Source organism: Astatotilapia calliptera, chromosome 15, assembly GCF_900246225.1.
Source record: "Astatotilapia calliptera chromosome 15, fAstCal1.2, whole genome shotgun sequence".
Taxonomy (NCBI): Eukaryota; Metazoa; Chordata; class Actinopteri; order Cichliformes; family Cichlidae; genus Astatotilapia; species Astatotilapia calliptera.
Window position 1 is genome coordinate 10,801,578 of NC_039316.1, and position 26,635 is coordinate 10,828,212.

A 26,635-nucleotide genomic window follows, 5' to 3' on the forward strand; every position below is an offset into this window, starting at 1 on the left:
ACTAAACTGTCTTTGCTGTCAACCAGCAGTAACAAGTTGCCATTTAAACAGACATGAATAGACTGCTGTGCACATCTGCAGTTTATGTGCCTATTTTACATTTTATATAAATCAGTGGGTTATTATTATCATTTTTCCTTTTTTAAATTTGGTAACATATGGCCCATTTGTATAAAAAAACCCATCTGTTTTCTGACATCAATTTTGAGAGAAATACTAAAAAAACCAAACGTGTTGAGACAAGTCTTTTTGGGGAAAGTTTCCATGTGATAGCATCAGCTTAGGCATTAGATTCTCTTCCTTTATTCCTCTAAAGGGAAAATACTTACATTAAGGCACAACAACAGTCTCTTTGTGTAGCTGGCCTATCGGTCTCAGCACTCACAAACTTTATTTATTTGTTCTACCTTTAACCAGGAAGTCCTTTTGAGATCAAATCACTTTTTACAAGGAAGATGGGGCCAAGGTAGCAGCCATATCAGACTCTGGGAAACAGTCGGGGTGTTTTTTTTTCTTCTTCTTTTTCCTTTTTTAAAATTTATATCATCAGATGATCCTTATATCATCTAACAGATGATTTGGTACTATTTAGCTTCTCCAATTTAGATGTCTTGATTTAAGTTGATTTAGTCTGTGATTCATAACAAACAGAGGCCTTTAGTGGAACTGGACTAACTGAGGTCTGATTTTAGCCTTTTGTGGAGAATCTTTATAGAGCTGACGATGTAAGCTACATAAGCAGAGAAACAAATGAAATGAAAATCCCTCCTAGTTACGCACTTTTAGTTGTGATCAGTTTTTCCACGTCTTTATATTTATATTTTGGCAATCACTGGCAAGTAAATTTTTGACATTTATGAGTCAATATATCGATGCAATAAGTTTTCCCTTATATTGAGACAATGATTGTTATTCTCTTACTGATGAATCCAAAAACAGAGGAACTGATGGTACTGAACAGGCCAATAATAACACGAGCTGTGTCGACCTGACACAGTAGTTACACTGTAGGATAAGTGAGATCGTTTCAGAGTTGTTTGCAATTATGATGTCGATAAAGCATAGATTTCCCACTGAAGCATAAATTGTCAGCAATCGCACATGCCTAGAGACCAGTTAGCAACCATTTGGCAACCACAGAGAAAAATGTATTGGTTGTGTGGTTGCTGGAGGTTGTTGGCAGTTGCTGCGAAATCAATAGCCAAAGCCCCATTCAAACAGGCCTAGAGACCTCTCGGTGACCCCTGGGCAACCTCCGGATATATTCCTGGACTAGTTGGTGACTGGTTTCTGAAGGTTTGCAGTCACTGCAGTCATTCATGACAACTTGGAGAATAAAATGGCGAGTGTTTGCAGACAAATCAGTGTCTTCAGGTGGCCGTGGCAATCTGTTTGCAACCAAAGCAATCACGATTCCTCTGCTAGTCGGGTTGGTAACTACTCTCTAGCCTTGTGTGACTGAGGCCTAAATTATTCTTACATCCACAATAATCAGAGTTGAATAAACACTCTCTAAATCTGGTTGAAGCTCTGTTGCTTCACCTACATTTCTTTGGTACAGTAGCCGTTGTCTCTCTCAGTTCTTACAGTAGATCTGCTTACAGTATTCCCAGATTTAGCAAGTTAAATCTTTGTATAACAAAAACATTCTTACATTTTGTACCTTGGTCAGTGTTCAAGCTGGAGCCATAACTCTCTGAGTGTGTGTGTCCTGTCAGAGTCCTCTTTCCTGGCTGCTTCCTGTTCATATCCAGGGGTGTGCTCCACTTCCTTCCTGCGCTGCCACAATCTTTGGTCAGGCTTCCTTCATGGCTTCCAGCTTCATGAAATCTACTGTATCTATCTGCTGCTGTGTGTGGCTGTGCACACGTGCACACGCTGGCGTAGAGGTTGCGCATGGGAAATGGCACACAGGGCTTCTTTGGTGTGTTTTGATGTGATATTTGCTCTGTGAGCACAAATACTGCCAGCACCTCTGAGGTCAGAAGTTGATAAGAGAAGACATGGAGCAATTTTCCCACACGGTGATGTCAGCGCTTGTGAAAATCCCATCAAACCCAAACTGTCTCTGCTCACTTTTAATTTTTTTTGTCTTTTCTCTTGCTTTTCCATTTCATCATTTCAGCAGGGCTACCTAAGCAGAAGTTGGTCTACGTCATTGATAACTGCCTAGAGGGCAAATGGTCTCCGTTGCTGGCTCAAACTCACAGAAACACAGACCATAAACAAACCAGAAAAAAAAATCTTGGCTCCAGTTTCTGTGGTTAGTACTTCTCTATCGTTGATGAAATGTCAATTTTCTTGCAACATAGTGGAACGTCTCTGCTTCCACTCTGGGTGCTGTTGTTTTGACCCTTGAAAACCTTATTATTGTCTGCTTATTCCACCACTACAGCTACAGCAGTCAAAGCTTATTTTTTTTGTTTTGTAATCTGGATAAAGCTGTGTACGTTGGACACAACCTAGTAAAGGGATAAAGCATATTATTTAAAGAGGTTGAGGCTCTAATTACAACATTGATTATATTAACTACCACATTCTAAGAGCTGTACTGAAAATTGGAAAAGTTATAGGGTTGTTGTTATTAGCTGTCCACCAGTATATTTCACATACTGGTTACAAACTTACTGTGAAATTACCCCGTGATTCTATTTCACACTCCTCAACTGTAATTTGTGCTCTGCTGCATGTGCTGTGCTGGAAGTGTAAACAATCGGGACGATGGCTCCGTACACAGAGGATCGTTTTCTGCATTTTTCTTTGAATATTAGCACACAGTAACCAACCTCTGCCAATGCTAATATGTCTGGAATAAGCCAATGTAAATATCAATGTTTATATTGAAAATATTAGCCAGTCCATATAATATTTGGCCTGTTTTTTCCCCCCCAGTGTTCTTTGCTTTCTCGTGCAGTCTTACATTAGTGAATATTAACAGTATGACCTACACATAATGGTTGTTTAGCAGGATGTTTTTTTATTGTATAGCTGTATTTGTGTTTATGCTGCTCTGTGTTACTTGCTTCCTCATGTTTGTGTCTTTATTTTGTGTGAAATGTGGTTAACAGTGTCGCTTCATGAAATGTTTCTGAGTCTTACCCTCCTCCTGCTGGTTAACTGGGGCTTCTCTATGTGAGGTTTGCACGCTCTCCTTGAGAATTTGCAGGTTTTTCTCTGTCTGCTCCTGTTTCCTCCCCCTAACCAATGACATAGATTAAATTATTTTTTCTAAATCGGCTATATATCCTTTTTTATGTAAAGCCCATTGAATTACATGTACATGTGTACTGTTTGCTTCATTCACCGTCCACTTTGTAAGGTAAAAAATTCAAGAATAACTCGAACAGCCAAATGATCTACAGCAGCAGAAGACCATACTGGGTGCCACTGCTGTCAGAAAACTGAGTATACAATTAGCACAGACTCATCAAAACTGGGCAACAGTTCGGAATAACGTTGTCTGGTTGAATAGGTCTTGATCTCTTAGACTTAGAATAATCTTCTGAGGTCTTGATGACTGTCAATATTCGCTGTACTTCTAGCTCTGTTTTAGTGTTCATACACTCTAGAAATATATGTTTCTTCTGCCTTTAAATTCTTGTAAAGGTTACTGACACAATGAGAAGGAAACAAAGCGTCTCCCCTGGCCTGTGTACGCCAATCTACTGTATGTGCATGCTTGAAGTTTAAGGTGGACTCTGACAGTGAGGTGTAGTCTATTGATAAACATGTTCAGACTCTGGTTAGTGTCATTGTATCTTGACTCTGAAGCTTCTCTATCTCGTGACAGTCTGGGGTCATGTGACTGTTTCCCTGCGTGTTACTGTCACATTGGAAACTAAGAGGGCGTCTGAAAGGACAACCTGTCTCCCATCTCACTTCAGAGTCTAGCCCAGAGCTCTTGAGCCACTTTGGGAAATCAAATCACAGATAGATAGCCAGTAAATTTAGGGCACGACTGATGTCCCACATGCCAGAGCGGAGCAAGCAGTGAGTTTCTTTTAAGGCTTGCAGTTCAAGTTCATTATTTGTGTTAAAATGGAAAACCCAGTGATTTAAAAACCAGACTCGGGCAAAACAAAACAGGAAGAATTCAGGAGCATTTCTAAAAGCAGATGCCGTGAAAGCAGCCAGACAAAAACAGAAATGCAAATGTCACGTGTTGCTGTCAGATGCAGACAAACTCTCTCCTCCTTTTGGCTACTGGTGTAGATATTTTTAATACTTATGTGTTTTTAAAAACACCCTTTCCATATGTCAGACTATCCACTGTGTGTCTGTGACTGGCATTGTCTAGACAGATTAAGAGATGATGGGCTCATACGCCAGACACCCTAACTCAGTATCAAGCACTGAAGTGCTGCTAAACACTCCTAATCAAACACCTCATTCACTCCTCACAGTCCAAACTTTGGCTTAAAATATCACACCCACTGCCTGTCCCTCTCACTTTTCCTCAAACAAAACAACCCAGCTTCATGGCAAGCCCTCTCCTACACAACCACAAAACACCAAACTATCCCACAAAGAAAGGCATCTGTTTCCTGAGAGAAAAGCACTTTTCAAGAAACCACTGTTTTGTTTTTTGTCTTTCAGAGAAAACCATGTGGAAAACATATTTTCCTCCCCCTTCCACAATTGTTTGCATACTGTATAACCATCTCAGCTTCAGGAGTGTCAGTGTGGTGAGATGCCTGGCTGTCACAGAGGGGGGTTGCATGTGTAAGTAGGACGGTTTGATAAGGAAAAGTAGCAATTTCTGGGTCCAAACCACAGATATGATGAAGAAAACAAATGGTGCAAACAGCCTTTGAACTGAACAAAAAAACAACAAAAGCAAACCCCAAAATCAAAAACAGAAACTGGGAGTGCATTGACCTCATTCAGATTCAGATGGAGAAGAAGTCACTGTTTTGGAAGTGCCTCCTCTGCAAAATCTGGGGACTTGAGGGTCAGCTATGACAGAGTTGTTTTAGCCGTGCGGAGCTGTATAGAGGGGGGCCCTGTTTTCCATACGTGCTGTTCATTTTCGCAGGCTTGTTGTCGGTATGTGGAACAGCCGTGAAGGTTCTTGGCTCTGGGCTCTCAGGTTTTCTTTTTCTCTTTTTTTGTTTTGGCAGAGCTGATGAGTTTGCTGGGGTTTGAGTCGTAGCATCTGTTGCTTTGAGGGGGCCTGCTATTTATCAAACTGAAGCTCTGTCTGCTGGGAGCATAAAGGGAAAAGAAACATGGCTTACTATATAGGTTAACTCCTTCCCTCCCTCTATCGCTCTCTTTTTCCTAAAATCTGGAGACCTGTTTTTCAGCAATGTCTCTGATAAAGATGTGCAGGGAATTTTTAAGACCGACATTACCTACAGCACTTTCTACACCACCTTCTTGTGGCATTGTTAAATGTATGAAAATCAACTTTTTGTGTGAGTATTTGGCACTTGGAGTTGTTTTTCAGAACCCTGCTCACATAGCTGAGTACAGACACACAGATTAGCCCCCGGATTTCCAAAAATCCACCAGCATGTTCTTAGAAAGATCGTATTTTGGGAGGAAAAAAACTTGGAAGCTTGGTTTTGTCCCAGGCACCTTGAAGTAATCAGTGTACTTGTTTTTCTTCTTCTTCTTTTTTTGAGGTACATTAAAAAGACCAGCAGCACACTGTACTGTTAGACAAGTCTTGCTACACGCCTACTGTGTCAGCTTTTTCACAATTTGACTGTGTTTATTTACACACTAGAAACACAGGTATGATCCAAGCTGCTTCTCAGCCAGGTGACTAATGCAACAACACCACATCCTCAATTGTGAGATGATGTTTGACAACATTCCTCGTAACTGTCCCTTTTTAACTGACAAAACACCTTTAAGTAGGCATCGCTTGGATGCAGTGATAAAAGGAAACACTGTAACAGATTAAGAGTATGAGTGAGTGGCAGGTGGATGGGGAGACTGGAAGAAAAGATGTAAACAACTTGACTAAAAGACAGCAGAAAGTTGAAAAACAAGGTGGCATGTCACTCAGGTAAACATAAATGCGCAACATTTTCTTCAAATTTAACTACCTGCTTAAATAATGACTGGTCAGTTTTCTTTGCCTCTCATCCACTTCCTCCTTTGTCCTCATTAGTACAAAAACAAAAGCGTTCTGGCTTCAGTCAAGAGATCAGTGTAAAACCAGAGTCAAAATCAGCAGTGCCCCACCTCTTTGAATTTGTAAGGTTTTCACTTAAAACACTTTAAGACACCAGGACCCCATCATAGCTACTTTACAAAACAACAAACAAATATGTTGCATTTGTGTTTTAAAAATTTCTAAAGTGATATAATAACATTACCTTTTGACTTTGATATAGTGTGCTTTTTTGTTTTGTTTTGTTTTGCAGTTATAGTGTAGCGTTGTCAGAACGTCACCAGTTGGTAGTGTAACTTACGAAATTACAGCCAAATACAACACTGGCATCAGTTAATGTGTTTATATGGTCGCTCATGTCATAGAGGGATCTGTATAGTTTTGTTGATACCTAACTGATGGATAGGTGGATATGTTCAGCTAATTCATCCATGGCTAATAATCACACTGACAAATTAGCCAAATTTTGGCATGAAATAGTTATGACTTATGAAACTGCCTTAGTTAAAACTAGTCCGTCACTAGAATCATACTAGTATAGGTATCAGTGCATTTAATTTTTTCTGCTGTCAAAAACCGATTGAAAGTAGCAGTAACAACCAGCTCTCTACCTCTGGTTGACCTCTTTCGTCCACAGTGCGATTGCGTAGGTCATCTGGTGGCAACCTGTCTCCAAACAATCGCACACTGACTGAGATTACTCTCAGAGAAATTAGTGAAGGTCTGCAAATAATTGCCATCTAATTTATGACTAGAGACAGATTGCCAACATGTTGCAGGAAATCTAAGTCGTATTTGCCAACTTGACCCAATTAAATCACTTGCTGATTGCAGATTGACTCCGCCTTATTGTTGTTTTATCGTCATCTTAACCCACCAAAATCGCTTTGAAGACAGCAACTGGCTGTGAGTGATTATAGGCCCAGTCTTTGCAATGAGATGGTAAATTTACAGGGTTGGATCTGAGTCTCCAACCACTGTTTTCCCTAGTGTCACATTAGCATAACCTTAGCTTTCTTACTACTTGCAAAAATACAACCTGAGAAATGCTAACTAGTTATTTTCTTTTGACCTCTCTCCTGCTCTGTTGTCTGCTCTAACTCTGCCCTCTGTCATGCCTTCCTTGTGATGTAACTCTTAAAAAACATGTTTTCTTGTTTCGCATTGGTGGTTCACTCTACTGGGCACACAAAGGCTCATTCATTCCAAGTTGTTTGCTTTTTACATCTTTTTAGCCCAGGAGCACAAATTGCTCTCATGTCTATCCTGAATCAGCTATCCCGTCAGCCAATCGGTCCTTTATTTATGCAATTCTTGTTTTGGGTTTAGCCTCCTTGAAGCGTCCCTTCTGACACGCTTCAGAAAGTAGAAAAAGTGCTGGTATATTGTTGTTGTTGTTTCTTTTCTTTCATTAACACTGGCTGAGATGAGAAAAGAATCTAAAAACTATAAGCACCTCTCTGTAATCTGTCTGTCTTCCACGCACACATACAGCTGTGCACATATCCAACACATGCTCTCCAATCAAAACTTTCACACTGAGAGACAGCAACTGGTCAACAGGATATAAAACCTTACTTTTTTCTTTTTTTTCTTTTGTTCTTTATTTCAGAAGTGACCTTTCCCCTACTTTGCTTTTTCTGCACCCAAGCTCGCTTTAGCATTTCTGCTATATTTGTGGTTTTACCCAAGTTTGTCTCATTAACGTTTTCAAACAGTGACATTTACTTTAACCCACTACTTTAAGCTGTAAGCTGGGTCAGGTGACCCGTGTATTTCACTTTTTAGATTTAGGCAAACTGTTTCTGTGTTGTAACTCTGCACAGATTTGTGCAGATCATTATCGGAGTCCAGCTCATTTGCTTTATGCATTATGGCTGAGTCATTGCCATGTATTTGATGAAAGGTTCACACTGTGACGGAGATCACTCTGCTGAGCCTCACCCCTCACCCTTCCTCTCCCTCCTGATTGGTGTTAGTGGAAGGGAAGATGACCATCTGCTGCCCCAGTTGCCCAGTGACTGGACAACAGCCCTCCCTTATGGCACAGTTCCACTGTCCATTGTCTGCTTGAGACAAGCGAGAGATAGTGTGTGTGTGTGTTCCATTTTTATGTGTGTGTGGCTTAATCTGTCCGTGTATATTTGTATGTCCTCCTCGAAGAGAGCAAAGTATTGTGTGAAGCTTTCCTGTGGGAGTCCCATACAGAACGCACCCTCACCCAGCAGGACAGTCTTCGGTGCGGTGTGCGCGAACTCGACCTTACAGGCGGGTTAGTGCAGGGTCAGATTCATAGGCTGCAGGCCAAAACTTTGCTCTGGTGCATAAAGAGAATGGATTTCCTCTCGAGACATGTGTCCATGATCACACACACACACACACACACACACACACACACACACACACACACACACACACACACACACACACAAATAGAGGATCCTGTTGCATTCGCCTAGAAGGGAAATCTGTAGCATTGTCTTAATAGATGGTGGCTTGCACCTGATGCTTGTTGCTGTAACCCTTTAAGTACACTTATTCACTTTCTTCCTAAGAGCTAATAGTGAAGGTTGGCACCACACACAACTGGATTGTTTTCCTTTATCTTGATCAGCTAAACAGCTCTGAACTCTTGCTCCAAAATTAAAATTGACCACCAATTATTAGTTCCTTATTTCACTCATATAGACTGTTATAATGATGCTTGCTGTTCTTAAATCAAATACTCAAACAATGAAACTAATGTATGGTCAAAGGCCACTTTGTTAGGTGTACCTGTTCAACTACAGCTGAGTATGAAGGTCAAGTTCAAGTATGCTGGTATTTTGGAAAGTAGAGTGCAAATTGGACCAGCAAATTGGGACACTGTCAGCAGTAAAGCGGGTGTTTTATACACTGTTGTGATGAAGAGGGGGCTGAACTGCAAGCCAAAGCTGTATCTGTATTCTAACTTTCACCTGTGGTCAAGACATCTGGGCAGTGACCAAAAGAGTAAGGTCACAAATACAAGAGCTCAGATGAGTTTCCTACACAGGGTGGCTGAGAAACATGAGGAGCTCAGATATCCAGAGAGAGCTGAGAGTAGAGCTAATACACATTTACGTTGAAGGGAGCCACTAGAGGTGGTTTGAGAATCTGATAAGCGTGCATCCTGGGTGGCTCCCTTTGGAAGCTCACGCCTAAAAGGGAATGACCGACAGTATAGACCCAGAACCTCTGAAGATCTATCGTATCTGTCCTGGGAGAAGGAATATGTGCCTTAGCCCACCACAACACAACTTTAATTAAGTGTAAGATATTGGATGGACAAATTCTGCTCCCCAATGGGATATCAGCCAATCACATGGGAGCAACTCGAAGTTCATTTAAGCATATAGACATAGCCTGTTGATATTCTAACAGAGCATCAAAATTAGGAAGAAAGGTGATTTAAGTGACTATAAACTCAAGGTGGTTGTTGAGTTTATAGTCACTTGGGGATTGATGGGACTGACTTGGAATGACACACGCTGATTTACTTGGATTTTTACCCCACAACCATCTCTAGGGTTTACAGAGACTTGTCCGAAAAAGAGAAAATATCCAGCGAGCGGCAGTTCTCTGAGAGAAAATATTTTGTTGATGCCAGAGGTCAGAGGAGAACGACTGGAATTCTTGTAAGGCCAGGAAGGCAACAGTAACACAATCACCAATTAACAACACAGGTATACAGAAGAGCATTTCTGATTACACAACACTTTGACGATGGCTCAGGTTATCAAAGTTTTTTTGTTTTTAAATTTTAGTTGCATCTTTGTCTCTAAGTAGTCTGTGCTGCAGTGCATTTCTCAGGAATAAATATAAAAAAACAGAAAAAAAATGCACAGCTGACATACTTTTGAGGGAATAGTTCATGTTAGTACACTTTTTCACTAAATGTCTCCTGGTTGTAGTGAAAAAGAGGAACAGATATGAGTAGAGTAGGATCAATCTTCCCAGGTACCCTTTGGCATGAAAACAAATAAGCACACATAACACTGAATAATGCCTTTAAAGCACAACTTGCGTATTTAAGTGCACCTATGCTTGATTAAACACAGAGCAATAAAAGCTTTTTTGTCACTATGACAGTGATTTACTATGACAGTGATTTAAAACAGACTTATCTTTGTTTAGTTTACAGTAGAAGCCACCGAATATGAATCTAATCTATGCCTGCTTATTGACCGTCTTTGCTCATGAGCCCGTCTCAGTCCATGCTGATGTAACGCAGCATTTGGAGCCTCGGCAGGACGCAGACAGACGGCGCCCCAGGTGAGCCCACGCCGCAAAGATGAGAGTAGCTCATCAGGTTAACACGCTGCTTGTGTTTTCTTACAACAACTCCAAACCAAAATTGAAAGATGTGCAGTGGCTAACCACACATGTCATTCCCAAGATGACAGAAATGTAGTTGTTTCTTTGATAATGAAACCCAATCTGTTGTGTAAAGGGAGGAAAAAATACTCATCTTTCTCTTAGTCACCTCGGGCAGTTAATATAGTGTGTTTTTCGTTTGAGTTTGAAATCGAGACCGAGAGTCTGTTTTTAACTTTTCAGATCACACGTTTTTCTCAGGCTGTATTTAGTCAGTGTGATTTGACAGCGTTAGTGTTGTTATTCTTCTCACCCTGTTTCCATTTTTGTCACATCTCTTTTTTTTCTCTCCTTCCTGTTGCACAAGCTGCATCTCTCGTCTATGCACAAACAGGTAATGGAGTGACTGAACTGAGCTCAGTTACCCATTATCCCTCCCATTCACTCCTGTCAGTAATCTGCCTGCTCCTCCGCTGCTCTCCTTGGAAATCCGAGAACCCTCATGATACTGAACTTTTCCTCCCAGACATTTATTGAGAAAAACAAGCCTGGAGAGATTACTTTTTTTTCTGCTTAGCTGAACACATTCAGCTACAGTTCAGTCAGTGGGTCTTAAAGCTCCAACCACATACCAGACATTAGTTTGTGAGTGACAAAATTTATGAGCGACCGTTGAGCAATGCCAAATGCCTGTGTGGCTCAAAATGCTGTTAGGCTCCACTTATTCATTTTTATTACATTTTAACCCTGAATTTAGCCTTTATTGCATAATGAGACACTGTATATTAGATCACAAAAAAAAGAAGGAGCAGGGAGCAAGAATAGAAACTGACAAATACTCCTGAGCATAGCAAGGAGATCTTGTGGATTGGGAATGAGCCATGCTACTCTGGGTTTTTTAGGAGTGTGTGTGTGTGTGCTGTGTGATTGTGTGGGGAAACCTGATAGAAATCTGATTTGGCAGAGCTATTATCCCCTTTAGACTTCCAACAGTAGGCTTACACCGTGCTGTGGCTGCCACTAATCCCATAATGGGCTGACTTTGCACTGAAGCCGCACAAAGACCGTTCCCTTTGGTGAAAACTATGACAGTGGTTTCTGTTAATGGTGCCTATGTATGTGAGCTGCAACACTGTGTGTGTTCAGTTTGTGTGTGTGTGTGTGTCTCCTCAGGTGAGTGGGCAAAGATAGGTAATCTAGTGTACAGAGTCATCGATTTTCCCCGCTGCACAGGAAGTGGCTGGTTATTGATTCTCTGGGACAATGATGTCACTCCAGACGGTGCAGGGTGTTTACTTACCCACGATAATGTACGAGGCGCTTTGTCGCCAAACGCTGGTCAAATAACCCACTCCCTCACTCCTCTCTCTTCGCTCTTTCCACCTCCTGTCTTTTCTTTAATTGCGAATGCCCCCGTTAACCCCAGGTCCAATCATCACAGATGAGCGATGTCGTTTATAAAGGCTAAATATTTTTGCAGCCCTTTATGCTATTATGCATTTGCATTGTAACTTTAATAGCTTTTCCATACACATAGGGTTTTCCCTACACACTGCATTTGTTTAGTCAAAAATGCACTGATGTGACATTTGACTGTGAAGCAGGAAAACGGAAAGCTCGAGACTCTTCTAAGAAAACATTTGCCTTCTCTTTGTGTTTTATCTTCTCTCATTATCCCATCATTGTTTACTGAGTTCCGCTAAAGCAGGACTTTAGCTGTGGAGGATAAATAAACCACTATACTGTTCTATTATGTTAGTTAGTCCTAGTCTAATGAGTGGGAGTAGTGCCCAACCTCACTTTTGGCCCAACGGCATCTACCTGTTTGGCTTACGTAAGACCAGTAACTGCACAATAACAGCCAGCAGGTTAACTGCTTGTTAAATGCTTGTTTGTGGCACTAAAACAAAAAGTACTCACTTTTTTTTCTTTTTTTTAAGTGAAAAGTGTTTTTGTTTTTTAAATGAGTTGTTCATGTGTTCACAGAGTGACTCATGTTTCTCATCAGCACAGGAACGCAATTGGTGCATGCTACACTGGAGAGGAGCCAACTTATCTTAATTCATGTAACTCTTTAAAGTTGGAGAGATATTTGAATCAGTCTTGCGACCACGAGGGGAATGATATGATAGATTTTCTGCCATTGCTTTGCCCTTTTCTCGGCTCCAAGGGCCTGTAATTAATTAACCACAGAGCAAATACGTCCAATGCTACCTGTGGCATGAGACAGAGGACCGCACACGCGCACACACACACAATGCAGGCACACTTCTGTGAGGGTTCATGAGGTCCACAGAGAGTTTGTAAATGCCAAGAGCAAACTCATGTAAACCCTACACATTAACCCAGTTTATTTTTAAGCAAAGCTAAAGAGCAGGTGTAGAGGATTTGGGATAAAAGTATCTTTAGAAATGTAGCTTTTGACTAAATAAGTTTAGATAGTGCTTTTCACAGACTTAACAGCCGGAAAGTGCCGAACAACAGTTAAAATGCAATATCAACAGAGAATCTTGTTAAAGCAGAATTAGGAAAAAAACAAAAAAAAAACAAACAAACAAAAAAACAAAATGTCAGCAGGAGGCCTGATTAAACAGAAAAGGCTTTTAACTGTTTTTAAAAAGCCAGCCAAATGGAGCTGGAGCGGTAAACTGGTCCAGAGTCTTAGTGCTACAGACTGAAAAGCTTTGTCCCCTCGAGTCAAGCAAAACTACAAAAGCTGCAAGCAATTCGTAAATGTCTGCTGAAAGGCATGGAAGTAAAAAGATTTAATTTGCAAGGTGCAAAAGCTGCTGTACTCTATTTGAAATACATTTAATTCAACTTTGACTAAGACACTTGCATGCCTAAGTAGGCGGTGTTTATGCAAGCAGTGGGATGTATGAAGATATTTCAGCCCAGAAAATAAATGTGCTTCTGTAAGCATTTCCTGCTATTTTTTTCACATTGTTTCAGAAGCTACAGACTCATGATCTCACATCATGTGCTTAAGTTTTCATGTTTGAGGAACTCTCCGGTTTAAGTCCTTGGAAATGAACACGTATGATGGAGAGAACACGTCCTATGGTTGCTTATTTATACTATCACTTTTCTCTCTTGTGTTTGTACACATGATGTCTGCTGGCTTTACTCTGTTTGTGTTTTGTGCGCTTCCTTTCAGACCCCCTGTTTGGAGTCAAACCTGTTGTGCAAAAAGTAAGGGACAACTGAGAGGATCAAAGGTGAAGGGAAGTGAAAACAAAGGGATGTGTTGGCAAACTCTACTCATCCAGGCTCCTTCTGTTGACCTTTGACTGCTTCAGTTAGTTCTTGGAAAAGAAAATGATGCAAATATTTTTGCATAATTTTCAATCAATTTCCAGTTTTTATTTGAAACTACATAATTGTGGTAAAACATCTATGATGCTGCATCCCACTTAACAAAAAACAACAACAATATATATATTCTTTTGTTTTGTTTTGTTTTGCCTTTAATCACATTCCTTTCATTTGCCTTTTGCATCTAAAAAAGTCCAGATTCACTCCCTGCCAGGCTTTTAATACTCAACCTTACTGGCTTTATTCTGCACGACAAAACACAAGAACTCAGTTTTTTTGTTCTACTTGGATCATGTGATGTGGATGCTGGTGTGTTTGCTTGAAACATTCAGTTTCAGCCTCGGTCTTTTAAGTAGAGTCATGTGAAAAAGCGAGGTTTCACAGGACTCGTGTGCAGTGCTGTGAAAACTTAAGTACACCCCATGATTCAGTATCTTGTAGGGACCACCTTATGAAGCAATAACTCGAAGTGATCATTTTCTGTATGACTTTATCCATCTGGAACATCACTGTGGAAAACCTCCGGCCCACTTCTTATAGCGTTGCTTTGGCTCATTCAGCTTTGTGAGCATTGTTTATGTGCAGATGGCCTCACATTTGACTCTAGCGTAATTTGGTATACAGAAGAGTTCATGGTCAACTCATAACTACCCAGCCCAGGTCCTGCAACAGCAAAACAACCACTATGCTTGACAGCTTGATATCCTGTGTTTTGTTTTTTTGTTTTTATCCCCCCCACACGTGCTACTGCGTTATGGGCAAACATCTCCACTTTGGTGTAGTATGTCCAAAGGACGCTGTTCCAAAAATCTTCTGATTTGTTTAGGTTAAACTTTGAAACCTGCCATGTTCTTTTTAGAGAGAAGCAGCTTTCTCCTGGTGACCCTTTTAAACAAGCCATATTTGTTCAGTCTTTTTCTGATTGGACTGTTATGACTGAGGCCTATAAAGACTGAGATGTAGCTCTTGAGGTTTTTTGGAGTTTCTTTGATCATTGCATGGTCTGACCTTGGAATGAATTTGCTGGGACGTCCACTTCTCGGAAGACTTCAGCATTTTGCTAACACCCGCCTAAATTCTCCAGACCAGCAAACTGCCAAAGTGCCTGCTTTTTATAGACACTTCTTGATGATCGGTTAGTAAAGTGGATTTGATTAGCATCACCTGGTTGCTATGTACCCTCGAGAAGATTAAAATAATGTCAGATGGAAACATTTAAAAGCCTGTTGATCAAGTCAATTTCAACCACGAGCAAGATGATGCTCGTGGTGTCACAGTGTGCGAAGTAAAGGCTCGACAGGTGTAGAAACAATAACTAATTAACAGTTTATTATAACTTAATACACAAAACTTCAGCTGCTCTGTGTTACACTTTATGTAAAAGTGAATTCAGTATGGAGTAAATCAGCCTCAAAAACAAATCTACATGTACAAAAGAAGTGAAATTATGAAATAAATGCTATTTTAATCTGAATTCACAAGCCCAACCATCAGCTGCACAAAATAATCTCTACAATGAATGGAAATGCTGAGTCAGTGACGACAGCAGAAAAGGACGGGCGCCAAGGTGATTGAGTTTCCAACCAATCAAACTGACATTTCATAAACAATTAAACGTTGATATGGCAATCGCCGTGACGTCGCACTCAATGTCCTGCTGGCCGTTTTGTTCTGCGATTCAGTACCAGAGCTCATTGCCTATTTATGAAGTAATAAGACACGGCCAAAACAGTTCGAGGGTAACGATTAGGCCATATCACTTCCTCCACCCTTAAAGAGCAGCAGTATCACATCCCTCTCTTCAACGCTGCAATCAAAATACATCCTGGTGAAGGCAACAGATTGAGAGGTGGTGGAAAAAGAAAGGGGCAGAAGTGAAAGCAATGAAAGGAAGAGGCAGATTAATGCAGAGTGCAATCATTTCTAATCTTTGCTGTAGCCACTGTGATCTATTACATCAGACTTTTATTAGTGTCTGAACCGGTGTACTTAGCCGTGGTCGCCCCTCTCATAACCAACAGTACTTCTTAATCTAAGTAAGAGTTCACCAGGTTTTATATGAGCAAGGTGGTGATAACAGTTTTTTCTTTTTTACCAGTCTTTGATTCAGTGGCTCACATTATAACAGGAGTAGCTCCAAGGAAGATATTGCTTTCTTTTTATATTTTTGGGGAGTGACTATCCCACAGAAACCGGTGAAGAGTCAGGACTTTTGTGCGCCGTTTACAATGCCTGTCAGGGATTACAGGGTGACGATCAACACCTTTTTGGCTGCTTTCCCAGTAAGATGAGTCATTTCTTGCTCAGTCAGCAAAACCAAGGTCTTGTCAGACAGAGAGAGAGAGAGGAAAAAACAGCTGTGCATGCAAGCAGGCACATAGAACTATTAAAACCAGAGGTGCTGTCTTCTGATGGGTTGTTGGAGTCCTGATGTAAACATAAGATTAGCCATGTGAGCCCCATCTGTTAGTCTTTAGGTAACATAAATACTAGAAGTAAGTTTGCCTTTAATTTTGCAGACACACTCACTACCACACTTTGTAAAGCCCTTTGGACTTGCACTGTTATCTCTTGACTCTCCATCAACAAGCCTATTGATGTGAAAGGGCATTTGAGATTTTTATTATAGAAATGGAGAGAGAGGCAAAAATATGACGTTTCTACTGATTTGTGGCGGCTTTGTCATTATCATGCTAAAGATAGCAGGGGAGGGTTTGGTATTCTGTGTTTTTCTGTGGGATCTTTTTCTCTTGGAGCCTGTTGTATTATGACAGCTGCCCTCTCCCTGTTAAAATAACATCCCCGGGAACTCACTCTTCCTCACGTGCACATGGGTTGCAGGCCAACACCTCTTCCCCTGGATTGTCGACCACTGTACATAGGGATTTGTGCATGTGCATGTTTATGCCTGGCATTACAAAGCCATAAAAGAAAGGTTACTTTTACTCCCAGATACCTCTTTCCCCTTCGTTTTTCTTTTTTCCGTGTGCTCCCTAAGGCCTCTGCAGTTCCTCTGCGTTTCATGGAATCCAGGGAACGTTGCTTCCTCCCAGTGTTGCTGTGTGCTGGACCAGGAGCTGCTGGTCTTGGAGTGGGGGGGGCACGCCTCTCCTCTCAGGAAAGAAGGCGCTTGGCGAGACCACTCCACTCTGATAGCCTGCCAGAACATACACAGATCAGGGGGGAAAAAGGAGAATGAAAAGGGACCGGGAGTGGCTGAAAGAACCAAAAGGCTACTTTGGTCCGGTTAATTCCCGCAAAGATTCAACTTTTACTCACAAGTCTTTACACAAAGAGAGAATTATGGTTAAACTACATAACATCAGCTCTCACGGCTGACTCTGAAGCTTATGATCAAGACTTTCCCATAACTTAGGATGAGTTCTGTAAGCCTGCGGGACAGGTAACCCTTTGCTCATCAGATGAACAGGCGTAACCTTAGAGCTGTGTTTGAAGAGTGGGGACGAGGAATATCCTCTTTATCTGTGTACAACGTTAACACAAAGTCTGCATGTGCCCAAACTTGGTATATAAAGGTATCGATTTTTCTCCTTTACTGTTAAAAACAGGTTTCACGGCTTTTCAAAGGGACGTGTTTACATGGAAAAACTTCTGTAGTTGTTTTTCAGAGAGGAGAGCTGCTGTTGTGAGCCTCAGGGCTAATTTGAAACATGTGGTTTTTGTGTGAGGCTTTTTAGACATTTTGTTTTGCCACTTTTTATCAGAGAAACTCAAACAGACAGAAATTACAACTTTGCAAATACACGAGAAAACCAAATAGTTTTCTGTGAAGCAGGCCAGATTAGGACTTCATACCTCGGCAGAACTTCTCTCTCTCTCTCTCTCTCTCTCTCTCTCTCTCTCTCTCTCTTTCTCTCTCCCCTTTTTTTTCAGAGAAACAAGAGAAGCAGAGAGAGAGTGCAAAGAAGATTGGTTCCTGAAACTGTTGTTCTGCCCTGTGATTGGTGAAAGCCTGTTGCTAGGCTTATGTCAGTGTTTGAGAGTTTTCCGCTTTCTCTCCTCTGTGCACTGATAGGTCAGGTTAGAACTGGTCTGGTGGACTTCTGCCACTTGTTGAACATCCCCACAGTTTCTGCGGTTCCCTCGCTTCTCACTGCATGAGAAAACACGGCAGCCGCAACGCTGAAAGACACACGTGCAGAATTTACACCCGGCGTCGCTTCCTCTCTGTTTTTAATTCTTATGAACTTTTTATCAACCTCTTTATTGGTTTAAGTCTGTTGTTAATTCTTCCGGGTGCTCGTAAAAGGGAAAAACAGCTGCTCTTTCTGAGCATTTGAGAAAGCAGCTGCCATTCTTTTAAACTAATAAATGTGAACTCTATTCTACAGCCATCACAGTTTAAAACCTTGAACTCTTCCGTGTCATTGAACTTTACACCTTTTTCTGTGCTCTTTTATGCTTCAGTGCACTTTGTATGGTTGAAGTAGCTGTAAAACATTTGTATTTAGTTTTGTTTTTGAGGCATAATAGACTCAAAAAGCATTTAAATAACTTTGTGGAACATAATCCACTTTTTTTCACAGGCTCGATACATTCCTTCGACACTGTTAGCTTTGTGCTTCCTTCTCTTAAATGTGTAAGCTGATGCTCCCATGCACAAAGCACACAAGCTTTGATGGCCCCCGTTTCATGCATTAAAGGAAGCTTATGTAACCCTCTGATCAACAGCCTCTGGCCACAAAAAAGGGGTATCATGAAAATGTTAGTAAAAGCAAAATTACTAAAGTTTGCTTATACACTTAATTAAGTACACTTCTACAACACAATGCAAATATCTAATCCGCCGATCACATGGCAACAACAAGACGATATGCTGAAGTTCAAACTGAGCATTAGACTGGGGAAGAAAGGTGATTTAAAGCTGGTCTAAATATTTCATGAACTGATCTACTGGGTTTTTTCTGCACATCCATCTCTAAGGTTTAAAGAGAATGGACTGAATGGGGGATATTTTTTGGCACACTTTGACAACTTGATGGGGGAAAAGTGGTGGGGATTTCAAGGGGTAAAAGTTAAATGCTGCAACCTAACTGGGTATTGTTGTTGACCATATTCGACTGGTCCAAAAGTAAGAAAACATTCAGAAAACAGTGAAATCGAGAATGTAAAGGACAAATTCCACCAAAGTGTGTGAGACACATTGCATGTTTACAATGCCACAGGGGTTTGCCAAACGTGGCTAAGACTAGCGGACCGCTAGTCTGAAGCTGCCTTTTTGTTCCTCACAGGTTAACTTTCACATGGCTGTACTGCATGTGGTTGCGTATTGGCCAAGTGTGGTTCTAAGCCTGTAACTCAGCCCACATAGAAATATTGTATTGGGTAAAACCATACTGGTTTAACTCTGTGCCATCTGCTAGTGGCGAGTGACTGCGTGACATTTTAGACCCAGAGGCTAACCAGGGTTTTATTTGGTGTTCGGATTTCTAATCGCTCACGCTGACCTGAATTTGTTTACATTTCTTTTTTTTTCTTTTTTTTACTCACCTCTTTTCTTGCTACCTTTAGGTGTCATTGTGTGGTCCAAAGTAGCTTTAAATAATTGTACCTGCCTACAGTCTTATGTCATTTAAAATATGTAAACAAGCATTTATGAACAAAAAAAAAAATTCCCATCCCTTGACTATGAAAGTTCATAGAAATATTTTTTATTACCATTAGTGTAATTAGTGGAAGTCTGTCCATTGTTCCGGGCCCTTCCTCAAGCAGATAAGTATCTGAAACAAATATGAGATGATTCCTGTTGTTTGCAGAAGTCTTTCCCTTCATTATAACTAATCTTTCCAGTGTTCTCTTAACCCTGATCCTATCACACACACACAGTGACATCTTCAGAGTGGGTCAGCGGCCATCCCAAATCTCAAAGGTCACTTGCTAATCACCCAGTAACAGCTAGTAATCCTTTCAGTTTAATTTAAAGCGTTCATTGGATGTGTGGCCTTATTTCTCTTGCAGCAGTGAGCCATTCAAGAACAAAGCGTGCAAATCAACGTCACTGTCGCTGACATCAAACCAATTACTGAGATGCTTAGAGATGTAGGTCCTCACACTCCCCCGAGACACCTGCAGTGTGGTTTTTTTAGTTGTCACACTGTGTTCTGAATCAGCTTCAGAAGATACACGGGAATGTACAAAGTCTTAGAGGCGCCACATATTGAGGTGAGCAGTTCAGTTAGGTTTTGTTAAATTGTGTCAACACCCAAGACAAATGAGGAAACACACAAGGTTTAGCGGTTCGGAAGAGTCTGCTCGGTGTTAAAAAGCATGTGTGTTGTTTATGTAATTCAGGACTGTGTACTGACTAAAAAAACCCCAACATAAAGCTTGTTATCACCCAAAGAAATCATGGCCTTAATCAAGGTAGGGGCATGTACAGTATTCCCTGAATCACAGAGACTCTCCCTCCCCCCATAAATGTGAGTACAGTAAAGCCTACTGCGTAGTCGGTGCGTGGACTCTGACAATAGTGTTTGGCCTTGTCTGCGAGGCCGGACCCCCGCGCCTAAGCGCTTTTATGTGAAAAGGTTTGGTGTGTCGTCAGCCCGAACGCTGACAAGCCTCTTCTGCAGCTTTGCTGAGCCATGGGGCTCCCGGCAGCCCTGGGAGTGCTGACTCCAGCCCTGGGAACATGTTTACTGCCGCCCTGCACCCCACCCTGTGGCATCAGGAGAGGGACTGGCAGAGGTGGTGTTAGTGGTGGCAGTGGGTAGTGTTGGTGATGAAGGTGGAGGAAGGAGAAGTGGGTGCGGGGTACACACAATGAACCTGCTGAACATCGTACTATCGCGTTATCAGCACTGGGGACTTGTAGTGGGTTGACAAACTGGCAGGGCAGGCTCTTGATTGGCGAGTGCAGGGTCAGACTTGCCTTTTCTTGACTTCCTCTTTTTACTCATCGTTTTCTAAATTTAGCTTGTTTTTTTTTTTATTGGCTCTTCCTCCAGAGTCGGTCCGAATGCTGATTTAATCATGACTTGTTGCTGTAAAGATTACCCAATTTCAGGACAGTTTGTCAAACTCTATGGATTCTTAAAACTTAAAGCACACTGTTGAACTTTTGTCCACATGAAAAGAGTTTGTGTGAAATCTCTTAAAAGAAAAGCTCCATTTGCTTTGGGAAACATGTTATCTTGAAATATCGTGTGTCTGTCTGTGTGTCTTTGCAGCCACTTTGTGGATGCGTTAGTGCTTTTGTAATGTGGTTGCTGGCAGTCCAGAAGAAACAACATTTGACTCACATGTGCTGCTGAACCATCTACCTCCTGTTCATAAAGATTTTCACATATAAATGCCCTGCATCTTGCACCTAAAACAAAATAAAAATAACTTGTGTGAATGAAATCAGATGTATAAATATAAAGTTTGCATCGCGCACAGTTGTTTTCCTGATGGTCTCATGTGATATCCCTCTGAGTAATCATTGACTTTGTGAACCACTGCGATGTGATAAACCAGTTATATGCCGTTCTACTGAATGTGTTATTGTCGGCTGGGATAAACAAAGCCATAAGAGAGCTGCCTTTCTTATCTTTGCTTCCTCCTGGCTTTTAAAAAAAAGAACTCCTTCGGTCAGCCTGATTGGTGGAGAAGTGGCAGCATTTGTGGTGCGATAGACTGCGGTGAAAAACCACCAACTGAAGGGCTGTTGTTGCAGCAGGTCCTGCACCGATCCATCTCGATGATCTTTGCACAGTGGACCTCTTCTTTTTTTTTTTTTCTGTTTCCACTACTCAAGGCGAGCTGGGGGCTCAGCTTACACCCCCCTGCCCTCCAGTACAGCAACAAGGGAAAGTGGTGGTGCATGCTGGAGCTGGCTTTGAGTGGTTGTTGTTTTCCCTGAATGCACAGATAAACTCCCAGATTAACCCACGCAGACTCCATGTTCAAGCTCCATTTTTGTCAGCAAGAACTATTTTAAGCATTCCTGCAATGTGATAAGCGCGACAGGGTGGTATTGATTTCAGCCTCAAGCCATCCTGTACTGATTGCATGTATCAGTCGGCACATAGAGCTTAATACATGACAGTAAATGCAATCATAATTATTGGTAGCAGGGAACAAAAGAAAAAGAGAGAAGTGATGTTTTCTTAGAGGGGGGCGTCTCTCAGCTCACCCGCACCCCTCCTCCTCCTCTTCGCGCTTTACCCCCGCCCTCCAGATTTACCATTGGCTGGCCGGAGGCTGTTTTCCTCATGCGATTGGTTGCCGAGCGCGTCGATCACGCGAGCCCCGACTTATTTACCGAATGTATGAGCGAGAGAGGAGCGCATTCTGCTGCCACAGCTGACAGCCGAGCGCTGTGCCTAGTGCCCGGAGGAACAAAGAGAGGAGGCGACAGGCATCAAAATTACATGTTTTCGCCTTTTTTACGCCGCTGAAACGACACAGGTGCAGCGAGAACGCGAGATGAGGCACGCGGTCGCACCGGCAGAAAACGTGGAAAATCATTCGTTTGCGGTGACAGGCTTGTTCAAGATATGCACCCATTGTGAGCGGCTGGGCAAGAAGGTAAGAGAAAGACGAGAGGGGGGTAGAAACAGGAAAAAAAAAAAAAGAAAAGGCAGCGAAAGGCAGCTGTCGGTGAGCCTGCTCCGGTGATCTAAGCCGGGATTTCTCTAGCTTATGTGGCGTTTAATTTTTTGTTTAAAAGTGACGTTTTCCTCTTTAAAGAACGAGCTGCAGTGCAGCCTTTTGTCCGGGCTTGTTTGCGACTCGGGAGTTATAGATCATCTGAACTAAGAAACCCTCCGTGGAGTTTGGTTTCTTTGCTCATTTTGAGTTTCTGGAAGTCGACCTGTGAGTTTGACGTGTTTTAAAACGAGTGTCACTGCCGATTAATGTACAATTAGTGGTCATTCATTCATTGGCTTCATTGTGCGCTGCGGGACTGTCCGCTGCTAGACATGTCTCGGCAAGCAGCGGAAAGTTACAGGGCATAAAGGAGGCAGTGCAAGGGTTTCTATTGTGTTTTTAACTTTGAATCCGAGCAGACCGACGCGCTTTGTGTGTTGGGTATCCCATCAAAGGTGAATTGGGGTCAATGTATTTTTTGCTTTTAAGCGTAAATTCTGCTCCTGACACTGACAATAGTTGCGAGAAGCATCCACAGTCTGAACTCGGATATTAAACTATTTCTCTGCAGGTTTACTGGTGTCAAACATTTAAAGAAAGTCACTCTGGGTTCTCACACTACTTGGGTTAAAAATTGGTGACTGCAAAAGTGAGAAGTGGTGCTCGGTACTGGAAGTTTATCTGCTCTGTTTTGCGTTGAGATTTAAAAGCCTTGTGTGTTTCTCTCTCCCTCTCTTGTTTTGCAGGACTTGGGAATACGGATCCCAAGACCTCTGGGTAACGGACCAAGCAGATTTATCCCTGAAAAAGAGGTATGAGATGGACTGTAACCTCACTTCAGACCTCAAATATGAAATTAAGAGAAGAAGCAGCTGGTTTATTTATGTCCTCTTTGACTAGATCCTCCAAATCAGTAAAGTGGACTCCAGGACTCAATCGATATTTGAGGATGCGTTTGCAGCCCTCGGCCGCCTGGATAACATTTCCCTCGTGATGGGTTTCCATCCACAGTACCTGGAGAGTTTTCTCCGGACGCAGCACTACCTGCTGCAGATGGACGGACCCCTGCCTTTGCACTACCGACACTACATCGGCATCATGGTATGGCCAGGTTCAGCCTCTGACGTTCTCAGAATAAAACCAGGTCGACTTCCTCTCTGTGCAAAGTCGTAAATCTCGCTTTTTCGCATGTCTTGCAGGCAGCAGCCAGACACCAGTGTTCCTACTTAGTCAACCTGCACGTCAACGACTTCCTTCAGGTTGGGGGAGATCCCAAGTGGTTGAACGGCCTCTTTGAAGCCCCGCAGAAGCTGCAGCAGCTCGGAGAGCTCAACAAAATCCTGGCCCACCGACCGTGGCTTCTCACCAAGGAACACATTGAGGTGAGAAGACAGGCAAGGTCTGCAGGGGTGGATGTGAAAAGTCTGATGTAACCAGCTGAGATCATGGGTGGAGGCTAGAGTATAGCTGCAGCTGTAGGATTTGGACAGATTGGAGGGTTTTAGCAGTAGAGGTGTAGTGACCGAGAGAGGAGAGCAGATCGAGCGTGATGGGAGAGAGGCTTTAATTTGAAACTGAAGGATGAAAACATATTTTCCACTTCTTGCTTGAAAGGTCAGCGATATTGAAGTCATTATTTGGCTTTCATCACTCACATATTCCCCCCCCCCTCCCCTTCTCAGGGTCTTCTGAAGGCCGAGGAGCACAGCTGGTCTCTGGCAGAGCTAATCCATGCCGTGGTCCTGCTCACACACTACCATTCCCTCGCCTCGTTCACTTTTGGCTGTGGCATCACACCCGAGATCCACTGCGACGGTGGGCACACGTTCAGACCCCCTTCCCTTAGCCAGTACTGCGTGTGCGACATAGCCAATGGAAACGGTCACGCTAATCACCATGACGATTTGCTCGGCAATCAGGTAGGCGACTGCAGTGTTTGTGCAGAGAGATAAATGGTGATAAGACTTCAGAGGTTAACCCCGACTATGCATTCTTAAAGGACATGTGCGGTGAGGTGGAGGTGCTGATGGAGAGGATGAAGCAGCTGCAGGAGTGCCGCGACGACGAGGAAGCCAGCCAGGAGGAGATGGCAACCCGCTTCGAGAGGGAGAAGACGGAGAGCATGCTGGTGGTCACATCAGAGGACGAGGAGTCAGCCCCCCCCGAGAGACATCTCGCGCCACTTTGAGGACCCCAGTTATGGCTACAAGGACTTCTCCAGGAGAGGGGAGCAAGTACCCACGTTCAGAGCGCAGGTGCACATCAGACGCAACACTCATGATTTGTGGGGTGAAAACACTGTGTGGTCTGTGCTACTGTTACTGACTTATTTTCTTTATTGTTTTTGCAGGACTACAGTTGGGAGGACCATGGCTTCTCTCTGGTCAACCGACTCTATCCTGACGTCGGACAAATGCTGGACGAGAAGTTTCACATGGTCTACAACCTGACCTACAACACCATGGCTACACACAAGGACGTGGACACCAGCATGCTGCGCAGGGCCATCTGGAACTACATACACTGCATGTTTGGCATCAGGTCAGACACTTGAGCTCTTTCTTACACAATGTTCAGGCAGCTCTGTGGCCTCATTACTAACACCACTGCTATGTCTTATTCAGGTATGATGACTATGATTATGGAGAGATCAACCAGCTCCTGGACCGTAGCTTTAAGATCTATATTAAGACCATCGTGTGTAGTCCTGAGAAGACCACCAAACGAATGTATGAGAGTTTCTGGAGGCAGTTTCAGCACTCCGAGAAGGTGAGATTTAAAGGGTGGATTGACTGATTTGATCTTGTAGTTGCTCAGTGAAGTGCAGCCTTCTAATAACTTTTTTTTTTCTTCTTCTTCTTCCCCTGTAGGTTCATGTTAATCTGCTTCTTATGGAAGCGCGAATGCAAGCAGAACTGTTATACGCTCTGAGAGCGATCACTCGCTACATGACATGAAATGCTCTGGGCCTTGTTCTCATTGTCCCATTTTTATTTTATTTTTTCTTTCTTTTTAAATTTTACAGTCATCATTGCTGGGACATTTAAAGAAAATAAATCAAAAATGGGGAGGGTGGGGGGATGTTCAATTAAAATTGTGGAAGAGATGCATTGAAGAGAGCCCGGTGTTGTGACGAGGCTTTGCTGGCTGGATGTTGAGAAGAAGATCAGAACAAATGGAGAGCAAGAAAATGACTGTTGGGAGAAAATCTCAAACTACATAAGTGGATCCACAAACTGTTTGTTGCCTGCAGTGCCAAAACTGACCAAGAGAGGGCAACCTTGAGCCAACTCCTGCCCTGCAACACCTGAGGCATCCGGGGGACTAGTTTCAGTATTGCAGCGTACGGCAATCTCACCTGTTTCCTGGTGGAGTGAATACCCAGAAAGAAAAGCTGTGCAGCCAGAAACAGTCTGCACTTTGATTCTGTCGTTACTGTTGTGTTTTAGTTTCTTGAATACCTTTTTTTTTTTTTTGTATTACGAGAAGTTGTTGTCCTTGTGGTTGCTGTTGGCGGTAACTGGAGATAGACGCAAACTTTTTTTTCCTTTTTTTAAAACAAAAAAAAACAAAACAAACGTGTGCCTGAACTATCCAGCACAGTGTGCATACGTGCTGATGCTGCTGCTCCCATGTTGTATTCAGTGGGGTCATATTGATCCCCAAAATCACCTCCCCACCCCCCACTATATGAGCCCCTGTCCATTACAAATCCACTGCATTACACCCCTTCCTTCCTCTACCTTGTAGCTAAATTTCCAATGTCAATGTAAGCTAATCCGAAAGTATGTGTGGAAAATAAGAACACTGTCTGAGCCCTTTGTGAGTGGAGGTGTGTGTGTGTGTGTGTGTGTGTGTGTGTGTGTGTGTGTGTGTGCGTGTGTGTCTCTTTCACAGAGATGATGGAGAGAAAGGGGGGGGGGGGAAGTACGTCTTGGAATTTCACGTCTCAAAAAAAAAAAAAAAAAAATAAGCGAGGCACTTTGAAGGAAGACTTCTTGCTTCTGCTGTAGCTCTGGTTTTGTGACAACTTTTTATTGTTTTGTTGATGATGCCTTTTTTTCTTTTCTTTTTTTTCTTCTTTTTTTTTCCAGTGAGGGGGAGATGTGGAGGGAAAAAAGCTAATCAAAAAGAAAGTTAAGACACCAGGTTTTCAGGAGGGATTTGCTTCCAGTTCCTCTAACCACACCTTTTTGACTGTCTTCCGCTTATCCCAGCTGCCTGGTTGCCCTAACACTTTTTAAAAGCTTTGGATTGTGAATTTTA

At 42.4% G+C, this 26,635-nt stretch overlaps 1 protein-coding gene across 1 annotated transcript in view; it reads left to right on the forward strand.

Moving 5' to 3' along the window:
* Positions 1 to 26,085, forward strand: part of sesn1 (sestrin 1) — a 71,564-nt gene extending 45,479 nt beyond the window's left edge. Inside the window, 9 exon segments of the mRNA XM_026142952.1 lie at positions 23,116 to 23,181; positions 23,270 to 23,470; positions 23,569 to 23,751; positions 24,052 to 24,288; positions 24,369 to 24,536; positions 24,538 to 24,624; positions 24,720 to 24,910; positions 24,994 to 25,138; positions 25,240 to 26,085. Coding sequence (XP_025998737.1) covers positions 23,116 to 23,181; positions 23,270 to 23,470; positions 23,569 to 23,751; positions 24,052 to 24,288; positions 24,369 to 24,536; positions 24,538 to 24,624; positions 24,720 to 24,910; positions 24,994 to 25,138; positions 25,240 to 25,326 — 1,365 coding nt within the window. The 3' untranslated portion in view covers positions 25,327 to 26,085.
* Positions 26,086 to 26,635: the final 550 nt, after the last annotated feature.